Raw genomic sequence first — 26,844 nt, forward strand, 5'->3', positions numbered from 1 at the left:
ATTGTTTATCGTTTAATAAAAAGCAAATTATATGTAAAATATTTACGATTTATTAAACTGACTAACACATATGTACATGTTTCAAAGATAAAGGATTCTTAGCAGTAGTGTCATGAGGTAAGTAAAAATCAGCCAATATAAAAAGATTCTTATCCTACTGATAAAGATGAATATTTTTTATAAATGCTTAACACATTCTTCTCGTGTGTTAACAGCGCTTTGTTCTTTGTTTTAATAATGTTATACGAATTTTATGTTCTTATTAGAACTCATCGTGCCTGGCAAATGCCTCTCCAAAGTCAGTTGCCTGAGAACCCACGAAAAGATCATATTTTTCTAATATTTCCTCCTTTGTTAGCTTCTGATCTGCGTCTGTATCGGCTTCAAATATTAAATGACGAGACTCTGCCTCCGCGTGATCAAAGTCCGCTGGAACGATCCACGTTTTAACCTAAGGAGGGATTAATAATTTAATCAATTTTCTACAAGTATTTTCATGTTGTGCAAAAGAATGTGCAACCTCTTCAGAGTCCAGAAAACCATCGCCATCTTTGTCACGGTACATGGAAAACTGTTCCTTCTCATTTTTCACCCACTCTGGTTCCTCTTCTCCCTCTGTACCGTCGTACATGTCACCTGCAACAAAAAATTAAGAAATCATCAGATCATAGTAACATTTTCAGAATAGAAAAATTTTCAAAAACAAATACACACCTATGTATTCTGACTGAGATATTTTGCCATCTCCATCGTTATCAATATCTTCTATGGTTTCTATCACTATAACATCTTTCATGTGATCGAATTGGTCTGCGTGGAGAAAAGCAGCAAATTCTTCCTTCGTGAGAGCATCATCTCCATCCAAATCTGCACTCGTCCAACGTCTCCGTTCTTTTTTAAGCATATCCTTGTAAGAGTAAGAATTGTCTTTGGACTTCTCACGGTTCTCTGCTTCGTGCTCATCCATGTCTCCATAGACCATCGTCATGTATTCTGTCCAGGGGAGTTTCTCCTTTCCCTCCGGATTGTGGTACTTCCATTGTCTCTCACTATCATTTCTTATGTAGCGCTGCTGTGTATACAGTATCCAATCCTTTAATTCTTCTCCATTAACGTAACCATCTTTGTCCTTGTCCATTTTGTCGACAAGTATTCCAAGTCTTCTCATGCTCTCTTCAGGTGTGAGTTGATCAAATGTCTTTGCTTCTTCACCGAGGAAGGCTTCATGATCGTAGGCTGGATTATGTTGCGAGTGGACATAGTGCTCCTGTTCACTTGGCTCCTAGCATAACATTTGTTTTTTTTTTAAATAGAACATCAAACAATTAAGAACATTCTAATCAAGTTTTCTGTGGCTATAGCAATTTTATTTGCAGACTAATGAGTTATGTACAATAAATAACATAGCGCAATAATTTCAATGGGGACTGTAATGTAGCAGAAAATTAGAAAGACCTTTTTAAAAATAGCACAACTGTGAAAATAGATATTAATAGGTGTCCGGTGGGTAAAATATTGTTATATTTTTCAATAGCAACAACAGTTTCAATTGTGTGCTGAGTAATCGTTTTCATTAAACATTTGATTAACAATACAAGACGAACGTATTGTTTATGTTTCTTAAATAATCAACCAATCAACAATGCACACAGAAAAGAACGAAGAAAAGGATACATAAAAAATGGAATAACATTCAATTATAATTCTAGCGTTTTGAACAAGGTTATGTGTAAAATAATTTTGAGGCGGGTGAAGTCGAAATACTGACCTTGTTAATAACTCGAGATTTGTGTTCGTTCTCTGGCTTGGGGATCGCCGTCGCCAGCACAGAGAAAGCGATCAGAATTTGCAGGAGCATGAGTCCGCGCATAACTTGTGCGAATTAACAGAAAGAAATGTGACCGAAAACCGGCAAGCGAGTAGGAACACTGAAAAAACAACGTCAACGACGATGTTGATGAAGAGAATTTGAGACCTAGCCGTTTCGCTTAGGAGTCGGCTTCCACATCAGCAGAATTTGATGTCTTGCTCGACGCTACACCCCCACTTCTACATATTCGTTTCAGAAGCCATTTCTGACGGTGATGCTGGAGCGAAGGCGTTCCATATCGCGAACACCATGACCGGGTTACATCTGTGGGATGTTACTGGACCGAACGATATCAAATTAGCCCCGTATTGGCTCTTTGGAGTCTCTGATAAAGAGATTTCGGGGAAAACTAACTTGGTTTACATTTGACGAATTCTTAATGGAAAGAAAATAAATCTCAATTGAATTTACTTACAATTAGATATAGCGCTTAGCATAGATTAATTACAGTCAGTCACTTAACTGATCGCACACGCTTTAATTCACAATAACTCTTTCATAAACGGACCAAACAGCGATTGGTACATTTACTCGATTTGCTCCAAGCAATGGAGCTTGTCGGTCTTTGGTTCTTGGGAAATTCAATTTAAAACAGTCGAATTTTCTATTTCGAGAATTTTTTCGGTTTTAACCATAAAACATATAGAACGATTCTATAAACTTTCTCAAACACATACGTGTGTATGCTTTGATAACATTACTACATCTACTGCAATAATTGGCGTTGAGGCTATTGACCTACGTCTCTTGTGAAACTTATTTGTCACTCGAAAACGAAATCTGCATTGTAGTCTTTTTCGACGGTATTCTTAGGGGAAAACTCTGTTATAGTATCGCGTAGAGCAGTTAGATTTAGCCTGGGACCCATAAGTCTAAAAATAAATTGAAAAAAGCCCGAGAACATTGGCGCGTTAAAAACGCCCTGATCTATTTAAACGTGGTTTACACTTGTCCAAAAATTATTAATAATGTAATAATATAAAAAAATATTGATATTATTGATATTTATAATATTATAAAAAATACCTATATACTGTCGTATTCGGGACAGTGTATGGAATCTTTAGGGTTTCTGTTTATATTATTGATTTTGTTTTCAGTCGACTGAAAACAAAATTATTTCACAAATTATTCGTCCAATTTAGAAGCAGATACAGAGTTCAAAGACACAACACGCGATTGACCGATTATCACAGTTAATTAAGCTGGTACATAGTTTCGAGCCAGAAGATCACACATGTATATACATCCGGAGTCTGAAATCTATTTTTAGATGCTACATTTATAATGATAGTTCAATTTCCTGCAGAAGATTACGAAGCAGGGGATTCGAAAAATAGTTCGTCGAACCAAAAAGAATTTTTCCACTGCGACAAACTGTGTACACAATTAAATAATAGAAAACTATGTGATAGAATTAAGTAACAAGAATTAAAATACAATTAAATAATAGAAAATTGTGTAATTTACAAAAAATGAAATCGATAAATCTGTCTAAGCAAATGTTTTGATAATAAAAAGCTTAAAACTGTAAACTTGTAAACTTACTAATTACCGTGGGGGTACCAGTTACAGTGCCTATATTAATTATACTTATTTTTGAAGCATAATTAATATTAAAAAAGGGATATATAATATTAACTGATTTTAATGAAAAAAATGTAATATCTCCTTTTTAATATTCATTATGCTTTAAAATTAAGTATAATTAATTTAGCCACAGTATTGGATCCCTTACCCTATATATAATGCGACGATTATTAGTAACATAACAGTATATAACTGTCGATGATGCAAAATTAATTCTTAGGGATGCAGATCATCGACGATTGTTTGCCGGAGGTTGTTTCTTTAATGACAACTTTCCGTGCATTAAATGATTCACCTGCCATGATTATTCTTTATCTAGGACGTGCTTATCCAGTTATCTTATATTTGTCGATGATAAGGTGCTAGGTGGATGTTTCAGGTACCTGTCGACGGACACGACCATAATCGTCGCGGTGTCCACGTTTTGATACTATCTCGTTCAGTGACTCTGGCGAAGAAAAAGAAACATTTTCGAGCTTCGTTTTTTGGAGGTACACTTGGGATTTAAATGATGGCTGCGAAATCGGTCGTGCCTCAATTGGAGCAGCGGATTCAGTGCATCAAATTTACTATCTTCTGCCTGAACGCCGTAATATGGGTAAGTAAAAAACATGGTATAAATATTATAAAAAATGTAAGAAAACTTTTTTTTAGCCCATTGAAAATTATTATTTGATCCACTAAAAATGTCGTTATTTCATTGCGATAGAGTGAAACATACTAGGTGAGCTGTGAAATTAGAATTTTTATAAATCGTTTCTGTTGAATTTGCAATTTTGAAAGCCCGCGAATTTTGAACATTATTGCCGGTACTCTGTCACGATTTGTATGTAAAGAGGTCAGCGGAGACAATTTACGTGTAGATTGTGAATTGTAACGCGTCTTATTGCAACATACATCCTCGTTACATTCGATTCAATGACTCAACCAACGCGCACCAATCATATCTGTGTTTATCAGCGTGACGAATGTGAAACTAATTCCTAAAGTGTTAGAACATTTTTTGTTAATATGTCCGATCAAACACAATTTACTATGTTTAATTTAATTTACTAATTTATTTGTTCGTTTCTATTTTAATACAAGAAATATACATATATGTATATGATTTTATTTTATACCTTATTTTTATTTCAGTCATTTTTTAAATGCATTAACACTTTACGGTCTGGGTTCGAATTTATATTTTTGAATCATAGAACTGTTCTAATACTTTTTTACTGCCAACTTAAAAATGTAATGAAACTTCAAGTTTAATAAAATGTATGATTTGTTACAAAATAACTTTTTATTTCCTGTATTTCAGGCTTCGACCATTTGTAACTTTCGATCTTTGAGTCTTTGAGTTTTTGAGTCTTTGAGTCTTTGATTCCTTGAATTGTTGAGACTTTGAGCCTTTCAGTCTTTGGGACTTTGAATCTTTGAATCTTTGAATCTTTGAATCTTTGAATCTTTGAATCTTTGAATCTTTGAATCTTTGAATCTTTGAATCTTTGAATCATAGACTCTTTAAATCTTTGAATCAGTGAGTCTCCGAATCTTTGAATCTTTGAATCTTCGAATCATTGAATCTTTGAATTATTGAGTGATCAAGTCTTTTTCAATTTTAAAATAAAAAATTAGGTTTCGAGTTATAAATCCTTCTGAGACTTCTACATTTTTTATTAGCTCCTCGGCAGTTCAATGTTCGGCCTGAGTGTATGGCTGCGACTGGACCCAGGATTCCAAGAATGGGTTGAATTCCTCGACATTTACGAATTTTACAACGGCATTTATATCCTCCTAGCTGCCTCAATATTCATTATAATAATAACATTCATCGGATGCGGCGTTGCTCTCATGGAGCATATTCTCGGTCTCTACGTCGTAAGTCGCAACCAATAAAGAAATACACTCCGACCAAACGCTAAACATGATATCAATAATATTACTATGTTCAGTTCATAGGTTTACAATTGTTTTGCTACGTGATGGACTTAGCAGGAACGGCATTGCTGCTCGACTATTCGACTTACGACAGTCAAATTCAGCCCTTGATTCGCAAATCGATGCGATCCCTCATCAACAACTACCAGGATGACAGAGCGACCTTCATTTTACAGTTGATCCAGGAAAGCGTAAGTGTTCTTTGCTGGAAAAGAAATTTCAATTAGTCCGAAGTTAATCGAAAGATTTTAAAATAGATCGGTTGCTGCGGCGCTGATGGACCAAGAGACTATTTGACCTTGAAGAAGCCTTTGCCGAACGAGTGCAGGGACTCTGTGACCGGAAACGCCTTTTTCCACGGATGCGTCGAAGAAATCTCATGGTTTTTAGAGGGCAGATCAGGATGGCTGGCTGGTCTGGCCTTGGCTTTGTGTATGCTTCATGTAAGTTCAGCGACTAAGACGAATAACAAGTTAAAACTTCTTTTATGAGATTTTAAAATTCGATTCTTGTTTACGAATGTGGTTTTCATAGTTTATGATCTATATTTGATTGTTTTTTAATTCTGTCTGTTAGCGTTTTCTTTATGTGTATTTTTCTAGGTCATCATTGCCGCTTTAAGCATGACCCTCGTTCGTGCAATTAAGAAAGAAGAGCAGACTATGGCGTCCAAACGTTAGTCGTCAGAACTTGTTAGGAACCAGGTTACATTTCATTTTGCATTCAGGAAGATTATTTATTTTGCAAAACGGTCTTCGCCTGACATTGACTATTTTGACACAAAAATTTACTGTCTCAGACCATTTTTTTTACAGCATTATAGCGTATAGGAGGAGGTACAGCATATCTGTACATATATATATATACATTTACATTTATTCTTGAATATGACGTTCAATTTTCTTAACATCAGAATATATTATTTCTGATTAACGAATGAGACTAGGTATTATTTAGAAATGGAAATACGGTGTATTGAAAATGTTTAAAACACTTTCTTAATATCACCACAGACGAAATTTCTTCTCTGGTATCGCATGTATGCATTTACAAGTCATTTTACAGTCATAAATTCTGATTTCACTAATTTATTACTATACAATTACTATGCTCTTTATTACTATACAATAAAACAAATTGAATTCAGCGGAAATAATAATTTAACTTTGTGTTTACCATCGCGTTTTTACATTGTGTATAATAAGAGAAAACGATCATTTTTACATACTTTATTTACAAATTTGTTTAATATACATATAAAGTAATCTTGTAATAACGAATAATATATATTTACAATAATTTTTGCAGCATACATTTAAACATTGTTGCACACTATTGAACTTTTTATTATTAAAAAAAAAATGAATTTAAGTATACAATCTTAATTACTTATAAAATGAGAATTATTATGCGTCATGTAATCATTCGATTTATCATAATAAAACAAAAAATGATGTATGATTATTTACAAGATTTATATTGAATTTTGACAACGATAATGTTGTAATTTTTAGTTTCGTATGATTTTGATTAGAGTTGATTATTAGGCGAAATTGAATGGAAGAAACTGCGAAGATTTTAAATTCCCGCCATCGTGTTGTGAAGTTTTAATTTAAAGTAAAAGAAACTAAATTAATTTATTATCATTTTTATGTTCTTCGTGTATCGCCATGCGACATGGTACGTTTTAATTGTTCATTCGACTTAGTAAAGATATGATTGTTTTGTAAACAAAGCCCTCACGAGAATTAGATTCATTTAGCACCTATAGTAGACATTATGGTTTCATTTAAGGGTAATCAGTCTTTGCGTCTATGACACTACTCGAAAATACTTAATGTATTGTACTTTTTTCCAAACTATACCATTTTTCTTTATCGTCGCCGTTAATATGTTCCCAAAGTGTCAGTCATGTCACACCACGATACCTGAACAACATAACTAACTTATCTGCTAATTGTAGCAAATGGAAAATGGATATCTGAATACTTTTCTATATTAAATACTAATACTATCATGATAAGCATTACTTTTTAAATATCTTAAATAACGCTACACTAAAATGCTGAATCTCTGGGTAGCAAAGAACCTCATTGGAACCAAATAGGCTTGAAATTTCGATTCAATGACTGCCATTGTCACTGGTGTCAATTTTGGTATAATATCTGTCGTGATCATCACTTTGTGTACACTTTCCAAAATCAAACTACAGTACACTACACATCATACAACCTACAGAACTTCCAGAACAGCACGCCGAAAGCTTCCTCCTCCAATCATCAAGACCCTAGACAACGAACGTTTACCCTACAAAAGGGAAAGGTGGATAGGCAACTGGTGGTGGATGATAGTAACCAGGGAAAGCAGGGACAGTGGGCTGCACTGGGACAGTAGTGGTGACGTAAGTGGTCACCTCGGTGGGCACCACACGACTGGAGAACAGGGTAGTGTATGCAGTTTTGGCTCCAAAGGTCAGCTTCAACACTTTGGAGTCGGAAACAGTGGCCAGGGTCTGAGTAACCAGGGGAGCACTGGTGATAGTGAACTGTGGCTGTTGTGGGAACAGAGGCAGTTGCGGGGGCAGCTGTGGAGGCAGTTGTGGAGGTAGAACAGGTGCAATAGTAGATGTTCCATACTCGTAAGACGTTCTTGGTACGGTACCCACTGGCCTTGACAGTGTCGAATACAGAGTATTTCCATTATTCACCACTGGGATCACGCGGGACTCATAGAGGGTCTCCAAAACGACGACTGGTCGCGAAGTGGTGATCACCTGCTGTGGTTGTTGCGGCTGTTGCCCAAAGTATTTCAGCAAAGCCAGTTGGTCAGGGGTCAGCTGTGGCTCTATGGAGCTGCTGGAGACCTCTGGCTTCACCTTGGAGGAGGATATGGACTTGAATGGCTCCAGGTCGGAGTCTATGTCGCCGTTAGGCGCTATAATCCTCTTCGGGATGTCGTCGTCATCTCTATCGTCGTCTCCAACGTCCAACTCCAAGTGCAGTTCACTGCCCGCCTCATCTAACTTCGAGTTGAACTCGTTCAAAGCTTTGCTAGGGATGAACTGATAGATGTCCATTGGTGGCAGCGTCTTTGTGGCAGTAACCACTCGGGCGATATTATAAGTTTGCACCAAGCTTAGCTTGGTCGTGCTGTTGCCATGTATTACCGGCAGTAGATGCGTCTTTAAGAGAGTCTGGGTGGTGGAGAATGTTTCTGTCAGGGTTTCTAAGGGAGGAGTAGCTTGACCTGACTCTAGAGATATGGCTGGCAGGGTTGCTACTGCTGAGTCAAGGGGTAACGTTGTCTCATAAGCTGCCGCTGTGTTGGCTAATAGGTTTTCAGTAAGGGGTTCGGTGGGTGCTATCGTTGAGGTGGGGTCTGGCGTTGAGAATGATTTCTTCTGAGTCGACGTGACAGTTATGTAGCGTGTGTTCCTCAGGGTTCCAACCTGCGAAGAAGGTTGTTAAGACAATGGTTCTCTGGAATAATCTCTACCCGTAGAATTACCTGGAATGTGTATGGCGATTTAATAGTGGCGATCTCAAAGTACGCATCGTTGATATCAGCGGCCGTGGAGATCTCAACATTGATCGTCTCAACAGGGAGCGCCTGCTCCGGATGCTGGTCCTGGACACTGACACTGGCTACGTCCTCGCTCTCACTAGGATCCAGTTCCTCGTCGCTGACCATCTCTTGGATCTTCCTCTGAGCTACCTGCAGTCCTGATGTTGACGACGTCGTCGTCGTCGACGTTGACACAGACGCCGCAGTAGTTTTGTCATCGAGGTTCAAAGGACCCTCTGTGGTGCTGGTTTCCTGTGTGGAGCGTACTTCATCATCGTCGATCTGCTTCCGGATGATTACTCTAGGCTTGGGAGTCGTCTTGTACGACCAGCGACCTTGCGTTCTCGGCAGCTTCAACTTCGGCGCAGTGTTAGGACTGGTTGGTTGCTGTTCGACCTTCGGCTTAGGGATCTGCTTCGACGGCAAGATGGGCTGGTTGCTGGGCCGGAAGCCGGTGCGTCTTCGTGGTACCGGCGACTCGGTCGTCGTCGTAGATGGAGTCCGGTTCCTAATAGACAGCGGATTTTATGCACTCGTGACAGAAATTTGCCGAAAATTTGTATTCTGCATAAAGATCCGCTGTCTACTGATAAGTGGTCGCGTTGCAACTTTATCGAGCGATGACACGAGCGATACTTACTTGTAGCCTGGCCTTGACGTGGTGCTGCTTCTGTTTTTCGGTGGTTTCGCTTGCTGTACTTCGCCGCTGTCATAGTCTTCGTTGATCTTGTTGCGGAACTTCGGCCGCGCGGAATTAGGAGCTGCGTTTTTCCTTGTGCTTCGGACCGTGGAACCTGAGAAGTGGAATAAAATCGACTATGTACTCCTATATCGGATGTTTCGTTTGTAAACCCTCGAGTATTTCCAGAACTGTTTTGGCGATAGCAAAATTCCCGCGATGGCTACAAGAGGTGCCTAATTTGATGAAATAAATTTTAGGTGGACCTGTAGAGGTCATATGGAGGTCATACGGATCTTTTAAATAGAGTTGTGTGCTTTTGAATGTACTGGTAGATGCAGATTGGAATTCTTTACAAAACAGTACTAAACCCGTCATATCTAAAAATCATTATCCAGGGAGATGTTTCAATACGATTAATTGTACAAGTCGGTAAAGAAGTAATCTGTCGTTGTAGCTAGCGGTAAACCAGTAGCAGCTGGTATCTACTGTATCGTGCCGCGTTTGGTGGTATTTCAGTTGGAAAAGTGTCACAAATATGTTGGTAAAAATTTCATAAAAAGTAAAGAATAAAGAAGCGTTGTCACTGGATTAGTATTGTCTTGATGCATTGTTTACTCCTCCATTCTGTCAAAATATCTTCTGAACCAGGAGGTCCTCCTTATGGTTTTCAGCCATAATTGGTTCGGTACTTTTCTGCACAGAATGTCAAGTTGCATCGATCAGGCTTGTTCCGAATCATTAGAAATGTTAATTTACCAGCAGGAGCGCTGAACAAAACTTCCAAAGGCAACGACGACTCCTCCTGGTGGTTCGTCGGCGTCGGTTCCAATTGCGGCTTCAGCTTCCCTTGCTGCGGCCCTATGGTCTTCAAGATCCGTTGCGTGCTGGACGGTCGAATCTTGCCTTCGGGGATCGGTGGCGTACCTTGAAGGATCCTCGAGGAACTTTGAAGCACCTGAGCATACTTCCCGTTTATGTACGTGCCGATCACGCTGGTCTCGTGGACGGTTGTAAGACCATCTTTGACGATCGTGCCGCCGAGCTTAGTGACCAACCCCGTGGGATTCTCCTTTTCCCGTCGACCCGTGGGCCTGGGCTTCGCGTGAGCCTTCGAAGAGGGCCTCAAATTAATCAACTGCAAAATTGAAAAACTACTTTTCTAGAAAACAATGTTGAATCTTTGTATTGCTGTGAAATTCTGTACTTTTCTGATCAGGCTTTGAGATCATGTTAGTTGAGTTGTAGGGGGTATTCCCATTCGGAGCCATCAATTTTAGACAATTTACGAGAGCAATACTCATTAGGTGATTAGAATTACAAATCAAGTGCTGCAAAATTTTGTACACACTTTTGTTATTTTTATTATTACTGACAATGAGATTATTCTATTGAATTGATCAATCTTCCCTTAGAGATCCCTTTGTCTTGTGAACTAGAATTATAACAATATCCATGATTTTTCGAATTTTCAGTTTTAGTGAATTTCTGATCAATACGACTGCAATTTTGTTAAGAACATTTTTGTCTGATTTTAATCTAGGCCTCGTTTTGAGCCTAATTTTAGATCTAGCCGACCTTTAAATCCAGGCCACGATCTTTTACTTTTCGTTTGAAGCAAATCACTATGATTTGATGGCAGTGTTCCCTATGATTTATTTAACGCTTGATTTACTTTTATTTGTAAGTGCTAAGCATAACGCGGTCAGCACAACTTTAATTATAAAATTTTTATTTTCGCTAGAAATATAGCAATTTGCAGAGCCGGGAACTAGATATTCAGGTTTAGCCGCCTTGGCCAGATTTATGTCGGCGCTGGAACAATCTGTGTCAATGCTAATTGCATGTATGCGGAGCACAGTACTTTTATTACTCCTTATTTCCTTGATCGACCTTCGTCAAATTGATGTTTTCTTTTCTCCCCCTCCCTCTCCCGTGTACCTTGTAAGTCTCGTCGACGATTTCCGCCGGTTGTTTCGACAGGAAGTCGTACTCGGGTTCCGCGAGATTATTTTTCACACCGGGTACGTCGTCCTTCGGTTTCGCGTGTACCTGCGAGGACACGACTGCGCTGGCGGTCGTTGACTTGATCTTCGTGTTCAGCTCCTGCGAAACAGTCGACTAAAATTCACTAAAATTTCCGTCATAGTTGAAACGATTTTTTGAAAAAAAAAAAAATAGTATTGTTCGGTCACGCGGCCGTTCGAAAAGCGTACGTTCGCGTCGAAGTTTACGTGACCGTTTGAAAGTAGAAATCTTGCGAGTACATAGGTGCGTGCGCGTGGTATATGGATTGGTAAATAGAACCGGAAAAGTCTGCCTCGCGAAAGGGAAAGTACCGCGCTTCCTGCTCGAAGAGATTTTTACGTGGAAAATCCAGGAAACACGCTTCTCTATACAAATTTCTGTACACCTTTTGTCCCGAACAATATCGACGATCTTTACAAACACGGAATTTATTATTTTCTCTTATAACTCGTCAGTAATTTTACCTTGTTGGGTTTATCTCAATTTAATCTTGCTTGTATAATCGCATGCTACCATGTTCGCGCGTGATAGCGACTAATAAAAATTTTATTACAATGTGGAAAGTCACTTAACAACTAGTAGATGAAGTTTAACCCTCGTGAAATATGGTTGTAGAAAAGAGACTAGGATAATAATTCAGCCATTTTTGTTCTACGCTTTTCAGCGACAAATTATGTTTCGTTTATAATGCCACAGTTTAAGGGAATGCATTTTATAGTATAAAGAAACAGAGATCAATCTTTTTGCAATATCTAAGAATAGTGGGTGAATTTCCACCCCGAGGAACGTGGGAGGGTGAAAACAGTGAGTAAAAAGTAAAATAGTGAAAGAAACATGAATTATAAAACGGTGAAACTATGCATCATTGCCATCTAGTTGGGATTATTAATGAAAGGATAACAATTTTATTCGGATCCTGTTTCTCGCAGTCGACATTCTCTATTTTGCATGAGGATCCGCAGTCTAATTATAATCGCCCATGAAGTTCCCGAAAGACACACGGTTGAGTGTGACGTTTTTTTTCTCAGGCAATTTGAGGCCACTAATTAGCGATTCTTGGGCAAGATCGTTGGCTCACCTGGCTTTTCGGGGACCGCAATCTATTATCCTCCGAGGAATTAATGGCGTTTTGGTCGATTACGGAATTCACGACGATTTTCGTGCCTTTGGTTTGCTTCTTCGTTTCCTGCTCGGCGTTGCTCTTGTGCGTTTTGCTCGGTTGGATATCAAGAGCTGCTTTTTCCAACGTTTCGCTCGGTTTCGTCTGAATAATCGAAATGCTACTCTTCTTTCCCTTTTCGCTGTCTGTAACAAGAAAGAACGACGAATGATTAATTGCGTCGAGTCACGCGAGATTATATATCTCGAAGCGTCCTTTTTTGAACATTCCGTGTTGTGATGTGGTTTCTCATCGTCCGGTTATTTCGGTCCCAACCAACTTGGATTATACCTTCTCTTTGAGAAGTATATTGTATATTGTATAGGATTCTCTTATATGAACTTTAAACACGCATAACTTTTGAACCAGTGAATTCCTCGCCTTAAAACTTCGATTTTTCGCATTTTTTTCGTCAAGATGTATAGGATTATATAGCAAAAAGTTGAAAATTTCTGGGTTGCCGTAGCGAAATTTGCACAACAAAGCCTTTTATAATCTAATATATACGATTTTATTTATGGTTTCACTTAATAATATCTTATATACTAATATCTTTCTTTTTATGATTTAACTCATATTCCCATTACCTTGTATCAAAATTATAAGCATAAACTTATGAATTAATATACTTAAATTTTTCAATTTTCTAAGAGCAAACAAGTTTACTGCAATTGCAGTCAATTCCTCGATTTTGCATAAAGACTTTGCAGTCCCGCCTTTAATAAAAATCGATAAAGACTTTTTTGAATAAATAAAGACTCGCTAGGTATTTTGTATTGGAATATTAAATAACATATTCAAGGATAGGCAACAGTCGCAAAAACTGAAATAGAAAATAAAGTGGTCAGCTATGGTGTGCTTTATGGTAATTGTTACCTGTAGGAGGCGCGCTTTGCGGACTGAACACCATAACGGTGTTGCCAATGGTGGTAGTGAAATCCAAGAAACCGTAGACCGTCTCTGTAATAAAATCATTGTTTACAACCGCCGGTTTGATGACTGCCGCTGACTCGCTCGAGTGGCTCCTGTAAACTTGGGCCGCGCATTCTGTAACTAAAAGTGAAAATCATACTCGTTTACGTATCATAAACAATCGATTGTTCGAAGAATCGTAATCCTAAAGCGCAACACCTTTATGTAACGCATTACGTTATGGTACTATACTGCGGGATTACGTTACCCCCTTTATCCGAGACCCGGAGACACGATATTTGCATAATGTTCAAAAGCATTTGCTACAATGTAACACGTGATGTTATTAATCGCATGCAAACTTTATAACATATCTCATTTTTTCAAAGTTCTATTGTGAAACAATGACCAATCACGTTCCTTGACAAAATCAAAAATAGTATTAAAATCACATTTTAAGCAATCATTATTTTTAACATTACTTGGGCATCATTTTTCTTGTGACGTTTTATTTTGTTAATGTCTTTGACCAAACTAAAATTAGATTAAAAATTAAATTTGACTTAAGCTTGATTTCTTTTATGACGTTTTATTGTGTCAATTTCTTTGGCCAGATTATAAGTAGAATGAAAATTAAGTTTGACTTAAGCTTGATTTTTCTTGTGACGTTTTATTTTGTTAATGTCTTTGACCAAACTAAAATTAGATTAAAAATTAAATTTGACTTAAGCTTGATTTCTTTTATGACGTTTTATTGTGTCAATTTCTTTGGCCAGATTATAAGTAGAATAAAAATTAAATTTGACTTAAGCTTTGTTTATCTTGTGACATTTTATTTTGTTAATGTCTTTGAACCCTTAAGAACCCTTTGATTCCTTGAGAATCAATTTTTCATTATGACACGTTAGCCACGTTTTTCAACAGCATTAAAATTAAATTTAAATGAAGCATCACTTTGTGTCTTTGGCAAGATTGAAGATAGAATAAAAATTAGATCAAGGATCACTTTTATTGTGAAGCAAGCACATTCTCTGTCAGGCCTGAAATTTCAATCGTAGCGAATTTCGTAGAAGTAAGGTGTGTCATACATTTTTCAATGCTGTAACAAACTGTGCACGGCATTGCTTACAAATTAAAGTTCTTCACATTGTGGGAAGAGTACAATCACACAAGTGTGTATATGTGTGTGTGTGTGTATGTGTAAATGTGTGTGTATGTGTAAATGTGTGTGTCTGGCTAGAACGTGGCAAGTGTGGGAAAGTGTAGCCATTTGGTAATAAAGAAACGCCTGAGGCGTCCATATTGAAACCTACCGATGAAAACAGTATAGAATCATCGTTTGTAATTACACGAGGAGTCGTACGTGATGAGAAAATCAACTATTACACCCACTATATCAACCGTAGCGTTCGCTTTAGTATTCTAGCTTCCCAAGGTAATAAATTTTTATATAAACACTATTTCCCAATTATTTATTCTACGACAAATCTTTCCAATTAGTTACTTATTTGATCTTCAATCTTCAGGAAAAATGGAAGAAAAAGATAAAATTTTCGAAACACAAAAAAAAATAAAATAATAAGTAAATAATAAATAATAATATAAATTTTCAAAGACTTACCGTATATCAAGGATACGACGATGAAGAAATCTTTCAGAAGCATTTTGTTCGATCTGACTGTTTAATCTGAAACAGAAAGAGATCCCAAAAATGTCAACCGATGTTTCAATCAATTAATCCTAATTACCAATGGCATTTTCGAAGCTCATACTGTTACGATAGGATCTTCCAAAAAATCGTGTACACATTTATAAAAACGCTGTCGACCGCGTTATTCAAGGCTGCAAAGTTTAAATAATCAAAAACCGTTAAATTATCATTCATACTTGAAGCAACATTTACCGACATACATATTCGTCACATTTTCCAGGTTGAGGTAACAACATGGCATACATGGCACATTTTGAATCACATTTACTCGTTTAATTCGTGATTTAGCAGAACCTCGATTATTCGAACTGATAAGTGGAACAAGTTACCCAAGGCTACGAAATTCAAATTTTCAAAATAAGTTAACTGTCACGCATATTTTCAATTTTATAAATAATTGAAAATTACACATTATATCAAGCAAGTAATTTAAACCGAAATATTACATTAGTAGTGTAAAATGAAATGTTACGAAAATAACTAAAAATTGACTATCACAGAAACAATGAAAAATAGAATGGGTAATTAAAAATATTCCGCAATCAATTGAAAATTGATTATTATACAAGTAACCTGAAACGAAATAATTGCAAAAATGGTTTCAAATAAAATACTACACAAATAACTAAAAATGTATTATTACACAAATAATTCAAACTTTAATGGCCTTACGAAAATTCGTGTTTTCGAAAAATGATAGTCTTAACTGGAAAAAAAAATCGTGATCGATATCGCTCGAAGCTCGTCGAGTCGATCTAAAAATTACGAATTCCTGTCATGGCTGTTAGGCATCCACCGTGGAACGGTATCGCCTTTTACTATTGTTTCGCGCTAACCGATTACCAACGCCATTGTTATGCAATAATTTCGTTGGCTTCTTAACGGTACACGCACGCGAGATGAGATCGTGATCCGCGCAGTCGCCATTCATGCATCGTGCGAGTGAATCGCGTGTTTTCGCGACCAGGAATAGCGTCCCGCCGTCGAAAACAATGTAAATGCAATTTTCACCGCGAAAATACGTCGTACTATTTTTAAAAAATTCGTCATCGAAATTGTGCTGTCACAACACGTCCTTGAATTTCGTAATCGCAAATTCTCCGTGCATCGAGACGCTATTACTGTGTTTGCGTTACGCAAAAGTATTTGCTCACTATACACAGGGAACCGCGAACATAATTATTGCGGTTTCGGAAGGTGAATTTCACTATATTTACTTTAAGCATGAGAAACAATTTTTACAGATACGTGCAGTTCATTTAGCATTTAATCAAATTAAATTTGTTGTACAATATTTAGATTTTACTTATTTGATTTATCTTTATTTAACTTTAGTTTTAATTTACTTTAGTAGTAAATTTAAATGTGGATTTCGTTAAGTTTATGGTATTTAATTAGATTCAATTTAATTAGAAATAGGTTTATGAAGGTGAATAAAATACTGCAGGCAGAAGTGCGCCACGAGTTCATAACCCGTCCCTTTCACTAGTATTCTCCCAAGATATTGCACCAAGGTGTTCGCATAATCTGCTCACCTGCAGTTAAAAGTGCGAGCAATCCTTGATTCGCGTGCTTCCATCGTGGAACGCTCCAGTAATGCGAAAATCACTATCATTTTTGCCTACAGAAATTCCTTTATTATTCTTACATTGTCGAAGTTGAATAATAGTAAAAATATTGAAGTATATTTTATTTTACAAATATTAACAATATTAAATATCTATTTATGCAATATTTATATTGATATTTTGTACATGCACTTTTATGAAATATTAATATTTATATTTAATATTATCTGTATTATTATTTAAAGTATATTTTAATATTGTAAAGTATATTTAATATAATAATATAATATTGAATCATATTATATAATACAAAAAAAAAAACAATAAAATTCATACAATTATCCTTTGCTTTAATATTTTTGCAATAAAGCATTGGGATTAACATCATTTAATTAAATTCAAAACTGTGGATCTTTATGCAAGATAAAAATTATTAGCATTAATTGCAAGGAACAGTAACCATATAGAATTTTTTTTTCTTTTTTAGCAATCTTAATGGCGTAGAGACAATATATTGACATTCTCAAATTGTCATAATTTTCGACAGTTTTAAATTGCACCAACTCTAATCGTTAGTACAATCAAGCAACTGTAATCATTAGTACTATATAATAGAATTTTATTATTGCAACGATAAAGAATAGTTCAAAGACCAAAATCCCCCGTGTCATGCTCCAAGGACTACCATAAGCAAAGTTAACCATTCCGCAACGTCTGCGAGAAGGAGTGGCCTCACAATTACAACCCCACACAACCATAACACCGCATGCTCAAGTAGAACACGTTCAAAGAAACGTTAACTTAATGTTGCATGCACACGGTGGCTGAATATTAACACGCCGTTCGACGTTTGTGAAACGAAATGCTCAAACGCGTCGATCATTTTCTATTTTTAAAAATGTTTGCTGCGAAAACCCGTAATAGTTATCCACAAACCGACATACAAGAACTTCTGCCCTCACACCATTACTGAAATAAAAATTATTTCAGCTGCCTCTCATAAAATCGCTGAAAAATTACTTTAATACGAATGGTAATATTTTTGACAATTTATTAAAAACAAATAAGAAGACGCAAAAATATCAATTACAAAAAAATTACTATGACGTATCTACCAAAAATAGTCAGAGAAATGGTCACGCCATGAAATATGCAAACGCCTGGCTCCGAATCATGCTAATAAATTCTACGGACATTCAATGGAGATGTCCATGTTTCGCATAATTTTGTGGAACGGTGACAATCATTTATTCGTCCAATTTTCATTAATGACATTCGCCAACTTCGACTTCTCGCCTCGCGAATGATCGAAAGGATTATTTCGGATGAATCTCATTATTCGAGCCTCGCCATTCGTTCGCATCTGGAATTTTAAGCAGGAATCCACGATAACGGTCCTGGAATCGTCATCGAAAAACGATCCGTGCGTTATCGATCATCAAAAACAACCTTTCTGTTCTCTAACATATTTTTGCAATTTTATATACAAGTTCAATTAATACTGAAATAAAATACTAATAATTAGATTGCGGATTTTACGCATTTATGACGAAAACGGTCTAATCAAGTGCTAAACAATGAAAATATTCAAAGATTTTAAAGATATTATTCTCGACTTATCAACGTTACTAAGAAAATAAATAAATGTGCACATAGCTTTTGCGTCTTGCAATTAATGCAGACAATTTTTATTTTGCATGATAAACGTAGTCTACTAATGGGTCATAATTAGGTTAGTTAGGTCATAATTTTTCTGCATGGATGTTGAGAAAGTCTAGGATTCTTTATTCGAGAAAATGGCGTCTTTAATCTCAGTTTTCAATATTCCAATAGATCGGACATTTTTGTTCAAACAAACTGAACACTAGCCGGGATAGTTTATTCTAGTTTTGCGCCAAAATAGGTCAGGAAACCGTGGCGTATCCAATGGCAAAAACGCGGTTTTTCTATTGAAATTTCGTTGAGGAGAATTCGCTTTCGTGCAGCGAGAAAGTAGTGGAAGTTCATAAAATTGAGCGGGCACGGAGCAAGAATTTCGACGAAACAGGCTAGAGCCTCGTTCCGATCGGTCTTATGTCCTGCATTTCCTCGTTTGGCGCAAGACTAGCGCGGCTCATAGAGAAAAAGTGAACGGGTGTCCCAAGGCGTTCACATATTTCCCCGGAGCAACGTGGAGCCTGGATTTATGTCGATTGCGTGAAACTTTCCGCGTGAATTCAACGGGAATAGTATTGTTGTAATCTGTAGAGAGGGTGGGATTGTTAACCCACAATTTTCTAAAATGTGGAGTAGAGAATATTCAGTAGACGCTAGGCCATATACTCTAAGGTCATCTAGATCAGGGATGGCCATTTTTGTCTCAACTGACACAAGACCGTCCCCCCACCATAGCGCCCACTTTCCCCCTCCAGTAAGCGCCGTTACCATGGAGCAACGAAGACCCGAGGCAAAGAGAGGTTGGTGGGAGAAGCAGGCGTTTGAGGGGCCCCTACCGTGCCCATCACTGATCTAGATTCTAGGACCTGGCACCATTCTGATATTATTTAAACTCTAGGTCGTAGATTGTACAATCATAAATTATACAGTCATACACTATAGGACTTATGACTATTCAGACGCTAGGATACGAGTCCTACTTAGACACTAAACACTAAATTTTAGGTCGTAGAATCTAGGGTTATCTACACTTTGGGATCCTCTAGATTTCAGGATCTAGGATTCCTAACCACCTCGAATATATGATCAGGTAGACTTTAGGATCATCTAAGGTCTAGGACTCTCTGGGAGTACCTAGACTCTAGGGGTTATGTAGTCTCTAGGTCCCAGGACCACTTAGAACCGTTCAGACTCTTTGATCACATAGACTTTGAGATCAGTTTGCCTCGAGGATCTTAGACTGTTCAGGACAACTTAAACTTTAAATCATAGAACTACTTAGGACCCTAGACTCTGGGATCGAAGGCAATCCAGAATCACCTAGACCTAAACCACAGTTCTATGTAATCAGTTCTATGTTCTATGTAACCATAGTTCCTAGTACTGTCTGAAACTATTTAAGTTCTGAAATCTATAACTACCCAGGACCACCTAGGACTACTTAGATTCTAGGGCGTAGGATTTCCTACGATTCCCCTGCATATTTAATTATTTAATCATTTATGTTTTTTGCATTTACAGGACTGCAAATATAATAAAACATCATGTTTGCACTTTCCCCATCTTATTTACGAGGGATGTGTTTGAGAAACTCGATCGTTTCTCTTCCATCGTTCGCCATATTGCAAGATACGTCCGGGTCGTACCAGCGACCTTCAAAGAGGCGGCAACGACCTGTCAACGATTGACACAGGAATCTCGTGTTCACTTGATTATGCGGAATCTCCTGTTCAATGAATTACTATACGAATTTTATCGAAATCGCGACGAAATGATGAATCGCTTCCGGGAAATTCACTTGCCGATGGTCACGTGACAAACACGAACGTTCGCAATGGCGGCTAAACCATGTTCCCGCTATCTCCATTTACAATTTTAATCGGATTTAATTCCGAATGAATTATTAACAATTTTCAAAATAATTACTCACCCATCATATTATTTCTAAGACACAACGTCATCTTTCAGTAGCATTTTTCCAACGACAATTTACAATCATAACATAGATCTATAATGTATAGTTATTTTATTTTTATTAATTTCAGTTATCAATTACTGCACTTTTGCAATAGAGAAAGGTAGTACAAACCTCTATGCATTTCCCAGTAACATTTTAGAATAATGTTCATAAGGATCTAATTAATTATTAACAATTGTTCGAAACGACTCCGAATTTCCACTATAAATTACAAATTTATCCGCCATTTTCTCAGCGTCTGGAGGCAGTTATGGCAAACCGCATAAACCGCTGGCACTTTCTACGAAATACATCTCCGAGGCAAGATCGCTTTCAAATCAACCCACTTCTCTCAATTTTTCAACTCGCTTCTCGTTTTTCCAAGCAGTGAAACATTTATAATAATAATTAGCAGACTGCAGATTTTATGCATTCATGACAGAAGCGAATGCATGTAATACAAATCTATGAACATATATTATAGTTATATTATTTTCGACTAGTTAAAATTGTTAAAAGAAGAAATACATATTTAGCTTATGTTTGTGCAACAAAGCTTGAGCTTCAGCTACTTTTAGCTTGAGCGCAAAAGAGCGAAATTAGTGTTTCCAAAAATTCTACCAAATATTTACAAATAACCACCATTTATTCCTGAGATCGGTGGTCAGATTAAAGTATTATCGATTGAAGTCCCATAACACGATTGCGCCATTAAAACGCCATGTTTACCATGAGCGGAAAAGTACGAAATTAGTGTTTCTAAATGATCCATTAGGCTATCGAACTTTTCGCCGATCGAAGACCATACTTAATTCAAAGAGCGCGAGATATAAGGTTCGACATTCCGCGTGTCTCAAAAACTCGACTCACGGTCACACATAATTGCGTACACCGTCACTTCCTCGAGCACGGTGAAACCGGTCATCAATGGGGAACGGGATTTCTGGGCAAGATCCAAGATCATGGTCATTCGGTTGACCATCGACCGGTTCCTACGCCCGCTGTGTTCTCCTTTCTTCATTTCGTTTCGAGACGAATTTCACCGACTGTCACTTTCTTTCCCTGCGAACATCTCCAGCCTCTCTTCATGCCTGATTAATTAATTTCTTATTGATTGGACAAATTCTGTTTGCCCTATAGCTGCTTTGAGTCACTCAATTAGGCTACGCGGTTACTTTATTCAATAGATGAATATTTCAATGAAAATGTGAAGAGAATAGTCAGAAGATCGTGAAAACTGGGATTTTGGCTTGTCAGTTGGAAAATCATTGATAAACAATTATTTTGTAATTAAATAGGTTTCTTGATTCTGTTGCAACAAGTGTCTATTACATTTGGGATTCAAGACATTCAATTAAACATTGTGTTTTAGCATAATGTACAGGATTTAGGGTCCAAGGTCATTCGAAGGTCATGCTGGTTGCATGAATGTGCAGTAATTGATTTTAAATTCTACTTGCAAAATAAAAAATTAGATAAAAACGGTGATAAATATGAAAAGAATTTCCGAAATTGATAGAAAATCAGACAAGTTGCTAATTACAAGATCAATAATAACAAATTTTTGTGTAGTTGAATATTGATGGAAAGGTGTCGTTTATGTCGCAGCAAACGTTCAAATCATTGTGCATAATCTACAGATGCAATGATTTAAAAATCGTCAAGTCCAAGTCCAAGGTCGTTTGAAGGTCACGCTGTAGATGAATGGTAATATTTATCAATCGTGTGCATATACGCGAGAAATTATGAACGGTCTTGAGAAAAATTGTGTTCCCAATGTATTGTTTGACCAGGTTGCTTATCTCGAGGCTACTATATTGATCTCTGTCCAACATTTAGGTGTGCACGATGTCTCTGAATAATTATGATTGATCAATCGAGTTAGAATTTCACGGAACCCCGTAATACGTCTTATGGTTGCGGTCAAACTGCGTTCTGCTTTTGTGAGAATCCTTAGGAAAGCACTTTCCCATGCATAGTAACTAGTAACGTCTTCTATAGTCGTGAGGAAAAGGTTAACTGGAGATAGTGACTCTGTGTTGCTATACCATCGATCGCAATCAACGTTTGATTCACCCTTGTATTTAAAAAAAAAAAAATAACAATGCTATGCAGCCTTTACTTTGTTGATTTGATAGGAAACTACATATAAATCACAGTATTACTTATGGATAAATATTTATTTGAAATCTTTTATGCAGGGTCAAGTGAGTAACAAGTGCATAACTTTTAAAAGTATGGGTCCTGACACGGAATATAAATTTTTATGTTTTAGGTATATTTTTGTTTCATGTTTCATGTATATTTTTATGTGACATGTTTCCGTAACAATAATGCAATATTAAACTACATCATTTTATTCGGTAGAATAATCAATTAAAACTACTATTTTTTAGATTTTAGATAATTAATTTGTTAATATCAGATTGTCTGTCTGATATGATACGAGAGTGTGCGTCAGCAAGGTCGGAAATCATGGCCGGTTAAACTATCCTGGTTGTTGTTTTGTTGCGTGAAATTTTTCAGCGGACCAAGGGCACACGCGTGCATACTTGAGAGCATGTTATTCTCCTCCGGCCATAATTCTGCATGAACAATCGACGTCACGAGACAATTTCTGGTGCATTGGTGTATTCAGAGTGCGAGTCTTTGTGCATTTATACCAGGAAAACATCAATACAATTTGTTTACCTTTACCTCGAAGGATTTTAATAAAGTTGAAAATAATACAACAGTATTCCCAAATTCTTTAAATATTTTTAGCGGTTTGCATTTGATTTAATATTATTTTTGCTATATTTTTACAAAAATGGAAAAGGAAGTAAACAGTTGCAAATTCGAAGTAAAGGAATCTTTTCGAATGGAAATTGTGAGTGGACTGTACGGTTGACAATTCAATTGTTGAATTGTACCTTGATTTATGTACGATAATATCTGAAACACGAATTCTCACATTAGGAAGTCGCCACGTTATCTCGTAAGTCTGTCGATCTTTGAAAGCGGTTCCCACGGCGCGCCATTGTCGCGAGAACAATCCCCGTGAATCTTCCAATTGTCAAGAGCCAGTTCACATTTGCCCATTAGATAACTCATTCTGTATTCCATGTGGTTCCACGCTATTAAATTGAGTCCTCGGTACGCAATGCAATTTTTGGTCCACCTTTCATACTCTACTTATCTTGACGTCTCTCCAACAAAATATAAAATTGAACCTTCTAACAGTGCCTGGGTCTATTTTGACTCAAAATCATCGTCCAAGCACTGAGTTCTTCCTCATTAATTTAAATTCGTAATTAACTGTTTGATCCTTGAAAAGATCTGCCATTCAAAAAGCAAATAACTAGACCGGGAACTAGATGCAAAATAAAAATTTCCAAAGTCAATTGTCGGAAGTAAAAATTGTCTATGAATGTATTTTGATAGATAAAAAATAGTGTAAAATATTCGGAAATTCTTCTATCTTCACAATTTTATGTTTCATTCATTTTGACCATAAAAGCGTGACATTCGCAGTCTACAAACAACACTGTATTGTATCTAATATTTATTTTGTGTTTCGCCAAAAGGCTACATATTAGGTAAATCGATCAACTTAATTAGATCCGGCATATACTCGAAGCAAACCGGAGTGAAAACGAACGTACTTCTTATCCACAATCCTTTTTCTACCGTCTGATTCAGCGTCGAGCAAGCGAAAGAAGTTAGCTGTTTTGAAACGGCGTTACCCGCGACATTTCGCAACGTCGAGTCTGGTTTCAGTATTTTTAATCCGGTAATGCTAGCTCATTAAACCTCGCTGGTCGTTTAGGTGTCATTATAATCACTTCCCATTTATAATTGTAATTACGATTCTAATTTTAAGCCTAGAAATACCAGCTCCGGTGAACTCAGCTACCAGTTTTCACAAAAAAAAGCCTGTATCTGGGCCATACATTAATCTTCATAAATGTTATTTATATCCTTACATTCTCCTAAAACATACAATCTCTTTTCGTCTTCACTACTTTTTTCTAGCTCTACTAATTCCTGAGATATTCCACAAAATAGGTCACGCATCCCCTAACTTAGGCTGATGTCCCTAGCAATTCAGTCGAATATTCATTAATTTTTAAAAATTTCTCCTACATCACTGTATTCTCCTGAAAGATACAATCTCTTTTCGTCTTTACTACTGTTTTCTACCTCTACTAGTTCCTGAGATATTCTACAAAATAGGTCACGCATCCTCTGACCCAGAGCGATGTCTCGATTAATTAACGCGCGTATCTCGATAATGAATTGAGACACGGAGTTGCAGTTTGGACAAGTTACAAGGAGACTATGAAACACGTCTGTCCCACCGACAACCATAATCAGGTATGCCCATAATTTCTCAAGTGCAACGACACGAGCGACGCGAGCACCGACCCAGGACTTTTTCCAGTTGGCCGCTGATAACTTGCGGACACGCAAGATTAGATAATTTACTGGTCAGCTTGCGCCGTGAAAATCTGTTACATAAATTAAGCCGCGTGGGACGCAGGCCAAAGGGAGCAGGCGAGCGTTTTGCACGCAGTCCTTGCGTTAGAAACATGTAAATGACGGGCCGTGTGTAGTCACGAGCGAGCGTGTAACGCTGCTGCACGTGTTCGCGCAGAAATATCCGGCGCACGTGACACGGGCCGCTTAGAAAGCAAACGATCCGGAGGAATGTCGATCTGCCGATCAATCACCGGTGCCCTCGAATGAAAACCCGCTCGAGCGCGTCGGCTGCCGATCGCTTTTCGTCCGCGGGGAAAGGAAACGGTTTCTCATTGTCACGCGTTGTTTAATGCGACCGACTTTTCAGATAGGGAAATGCGTCACGGAGCGATCACTCGCAGAGAAATACGCAGGATAGGGTGAGTGTTCCTTCGATTGCAGAAGACCGTAGAAACTTGAACTTATGGTTAATGGAGTCACTAAGGTTAATGGAATCGCGTGTACAACACGCTACTTGCGACTTCAACCTTGTCTAAATTCTTGTTGACAATTACAGATTTTCTATCGATGATAAAGAATACAATAATTTCCAAGTATAATCAAATTATTTCTAGGTCCAATCAATTTCTCCTGGATTTAATCAATTGTTTCTAGGTCCAATCAATTACCCCTGGATTTAATTAATCATTGTCAGGTATTCTTAGGCCCGTTATAGTGTTCTCTTAATTATGGTCCCAGCAGTTCTAAATGTTGTTTACATTCCCCGAGATGGATTTCGCAAAACGAGATCGCACGAAGCAAAAACCATGGCTCGGCCGTGGTGAGCGGAATAATGGAAATGTTAATTGGCAAAAAGCGTTCGTATAATACTAATTTCGACTAAACCCGGGACTCTCGGTTTCACTTCGCGGCGCGGCGTTAACGTAACGCGATGTAAACGATGCCCCAATTATAAAAAAAGAACGTGAGCACGTGCTGGCCGGGCCGAGCACACGTTCACGCGAACGGTGACGTACTTTCACTTGGTTTTCGTCGAGCACCGTGGATGCAAGCGGCGAGATACACTTTCCGCAGCCGGTAGCCTATGTGTTCCTGATTTTCGTATTCAAATCCGGCAACGGGCGAACCGGTAACGAATTACGAGACCGAAACATTTCTCCCGTGAAAAGTTACCTTAAAGGGGGTAGTCCGGTATTCGAGGTCGTTTTCTTTCAACAATCTCAACGAATTTTTTTCCGAAAAACTATTGAACTGTTTCAGTTGGGATTTTGCACAAACATTTGAAATACCTACATCCTTTTCTTTTAACAGAAACAATCCGAATTTCACGAGTTATAGATTTTTTTACAAAGTATGGGAACTATTAGTGAACTATTGAGGGGGTATCTTGGTTTTCGTGGTTATTTTTCAACAAGTTTTAGGAATTTTTTTCGGAAAAACTATTGAAGTTTTTGCGTTAGGATTTAGCGCACATATTTACTGGCATTTGAAGAACGCGTGTGATTTCTTTAAGATAAAAATAATAAAAATTCCAGGAGTTATATATTTTTTTATGGAGTACTTCTGCTGATCGAAACTAACAAACTGAGGTATCTTAATCAGTATGAATGTGGTTATGATCTGAACCAAAAACAAGTTACTGATTTTTTGGACATTTTTCCACTTTTAGCTCGTTAAAAAAATTTAAAAAAAACCGACGAATTGAAAAATGTTTAGTTCGTGCGATAACAGGCTACGTGCTGAAGATCTTGGAAAAATTTCAA

General features: G+C 37.4%; 3 protein-coding genes across 4 annotated transcripts in view; 1 reads left to right on the plus strand and 2 right to left on the minus strand.

The window, feature by feature from the left end:
• Window positions 1-6,851, plus strand: Tsp2a (tetraspanin 2A). Its single transcript, XM_076797301.1, has 6 exons — window positions 1-117; window positions 3,840-4,058; window positions 5,129-5,326; window positions 5,401-5,577; window positions 5,644-5,829; window positions 5,989-6,851. The coding sequence occupies exons 2-6, from the start codon at window positions 3,969-3,971 to the stop codon at window positions 6,064-6,066; spliced, it is 729 nt and encodes a 242-aa protein (XP_076653416.1). The 5' UTR covers window positions 1-117; window positions 3,840-3,968; the 3' UTR covers window positions 6,067-6,851.
• On the minus strand, window positions 28-2,097 carry Scf (Calumenin B scf). The gene is made up of 4 exons (XM_076797300.1): window positions 1,769-2,097; window positions 715-1,282; window positions 521-636; window positions 28-451 (listed from the first exon to the last, which is right to left on the minus strand). Exons 1-4 carry the CDS (start codon window positions 1,868-1,870, stop codon window positions 263-265), a joined length of 975 nt encoding a protein of 324 aa, XP_076653415.1. The 5' UTR covers window positions 1,871-2,097; the 3' UTR covers window positions 28-262.
• LOC143359382 (uncharacterized) overlaps window positions 6,141-26,844 on the minus strand; it is a 22,128-nt gene continuing 1,424 nt past the window's right edge. Inside the window, exons 2-9 of one of the 2 annotated variants that reach the window (XM_076797297.1) lie at window positions 15,350-15,415; window positions 13,693-13,869; window positions 12,736-12,962; window positions 11,571-11,750; window positions 10,389-10,767; window positions 9,591-9,744; window positions 8,894-9,458; window positions 6,141-8,834 (exon numbers count right to left, since the gene is read on the minus strand). In XM_076797297.1, coding sequence (XP_076653412.1) covers window positions 7,689-8,834; window positions 8,894-9,458; window positions 9,591-9,744; window positions 10,389-10,767; window positions 11,571-11,750; window positions 12,736-12,962; window positions 13,693-13,869; window positions 15,350-15,392 — 2,871 coding nt within the window. In that variant the 5' untranslated portion in view covers window positions 15,393-15,415 and the 3' untranslated portion in view covers window positions 6,141-7,688. The remainder of the gene's footprint in view (window positions 8,835-8,893; window positions 9,459-9,590; window positions 9,745-10,388; window positions 10,768-11,570; window positions 11,751-12,735; window positions 12,963-13,692; window positions 13,870-15,349; window positions 15,416-26,844) is intronic. The other variant, XM_076797299.1, reaches the window with a different exon arrangement.

Source organism: Halictus rubicundus, chromosome 11 (genome assembly GCF_050948215.1).
Source record: "Halictus rubicundus isolate RS-2024b chromosome 11, iyHalRubi1_principal, whole genome shotgun sequence".
In the NCBI taxonomy this organism is placed as follows: Eukaryota; Metazoa; Arthropoda; class Insecta; order Hymenoptera; family Halictidae; genus Halictus; species Halictus rubicundus.

What these genes read in the sequence shown, in the direction of transcription:
- Scf (XM_076797300.1), bottom strand. Translation starts at nt 1,870, where the DNA reads ATGCGCGGACTCATGCTCCTGCAAATTCTGATCGCTTTCTCTGTGCTG. An exon ending in AATCTCGAGTTATTAACAAG is followed by an intron (nt 1,283 to 1,768) that starts GTCAGTATTTCG and finishes ATGTTATGCTAG; the next exon opens with GAGCCAAGTGAACAGGAGCA. An exon ending in ATCTCAGTCAGAATACATAG is followed by an intron (nt 637 to 714) that starts GTGTGTATTTGT and finishes TTTTTGTTGCAG; the next exon opens with GTGACATGTACGACGGTACA.
- Tsp2a (XM_076797301.1), top strand. Translation starts at nt 3,969, where the DNA reads ATGATGGCTGCGAAATCGGTCGTGCCTCAATTGGAGCAGCGGATTCAG. An exon ending in ATATTCTCGGTCTCTACGTC is followed by an intron (nt 5,327 to 5,400) that starts GTAAGTCGCAAC and finishes TACTATGTTCAG; the next exon opens with TTCATAGGTTTACAATTGTT. An exon ending in TGGCTTTGTGTATGCTTCAT is followed by an intron (nt 5,830 to 5,988) that starts GTAAGTTCAGCG and finishes GTATTTTTCTAG; the next exon opens with GTCATCATTGCCGCTTTAAG.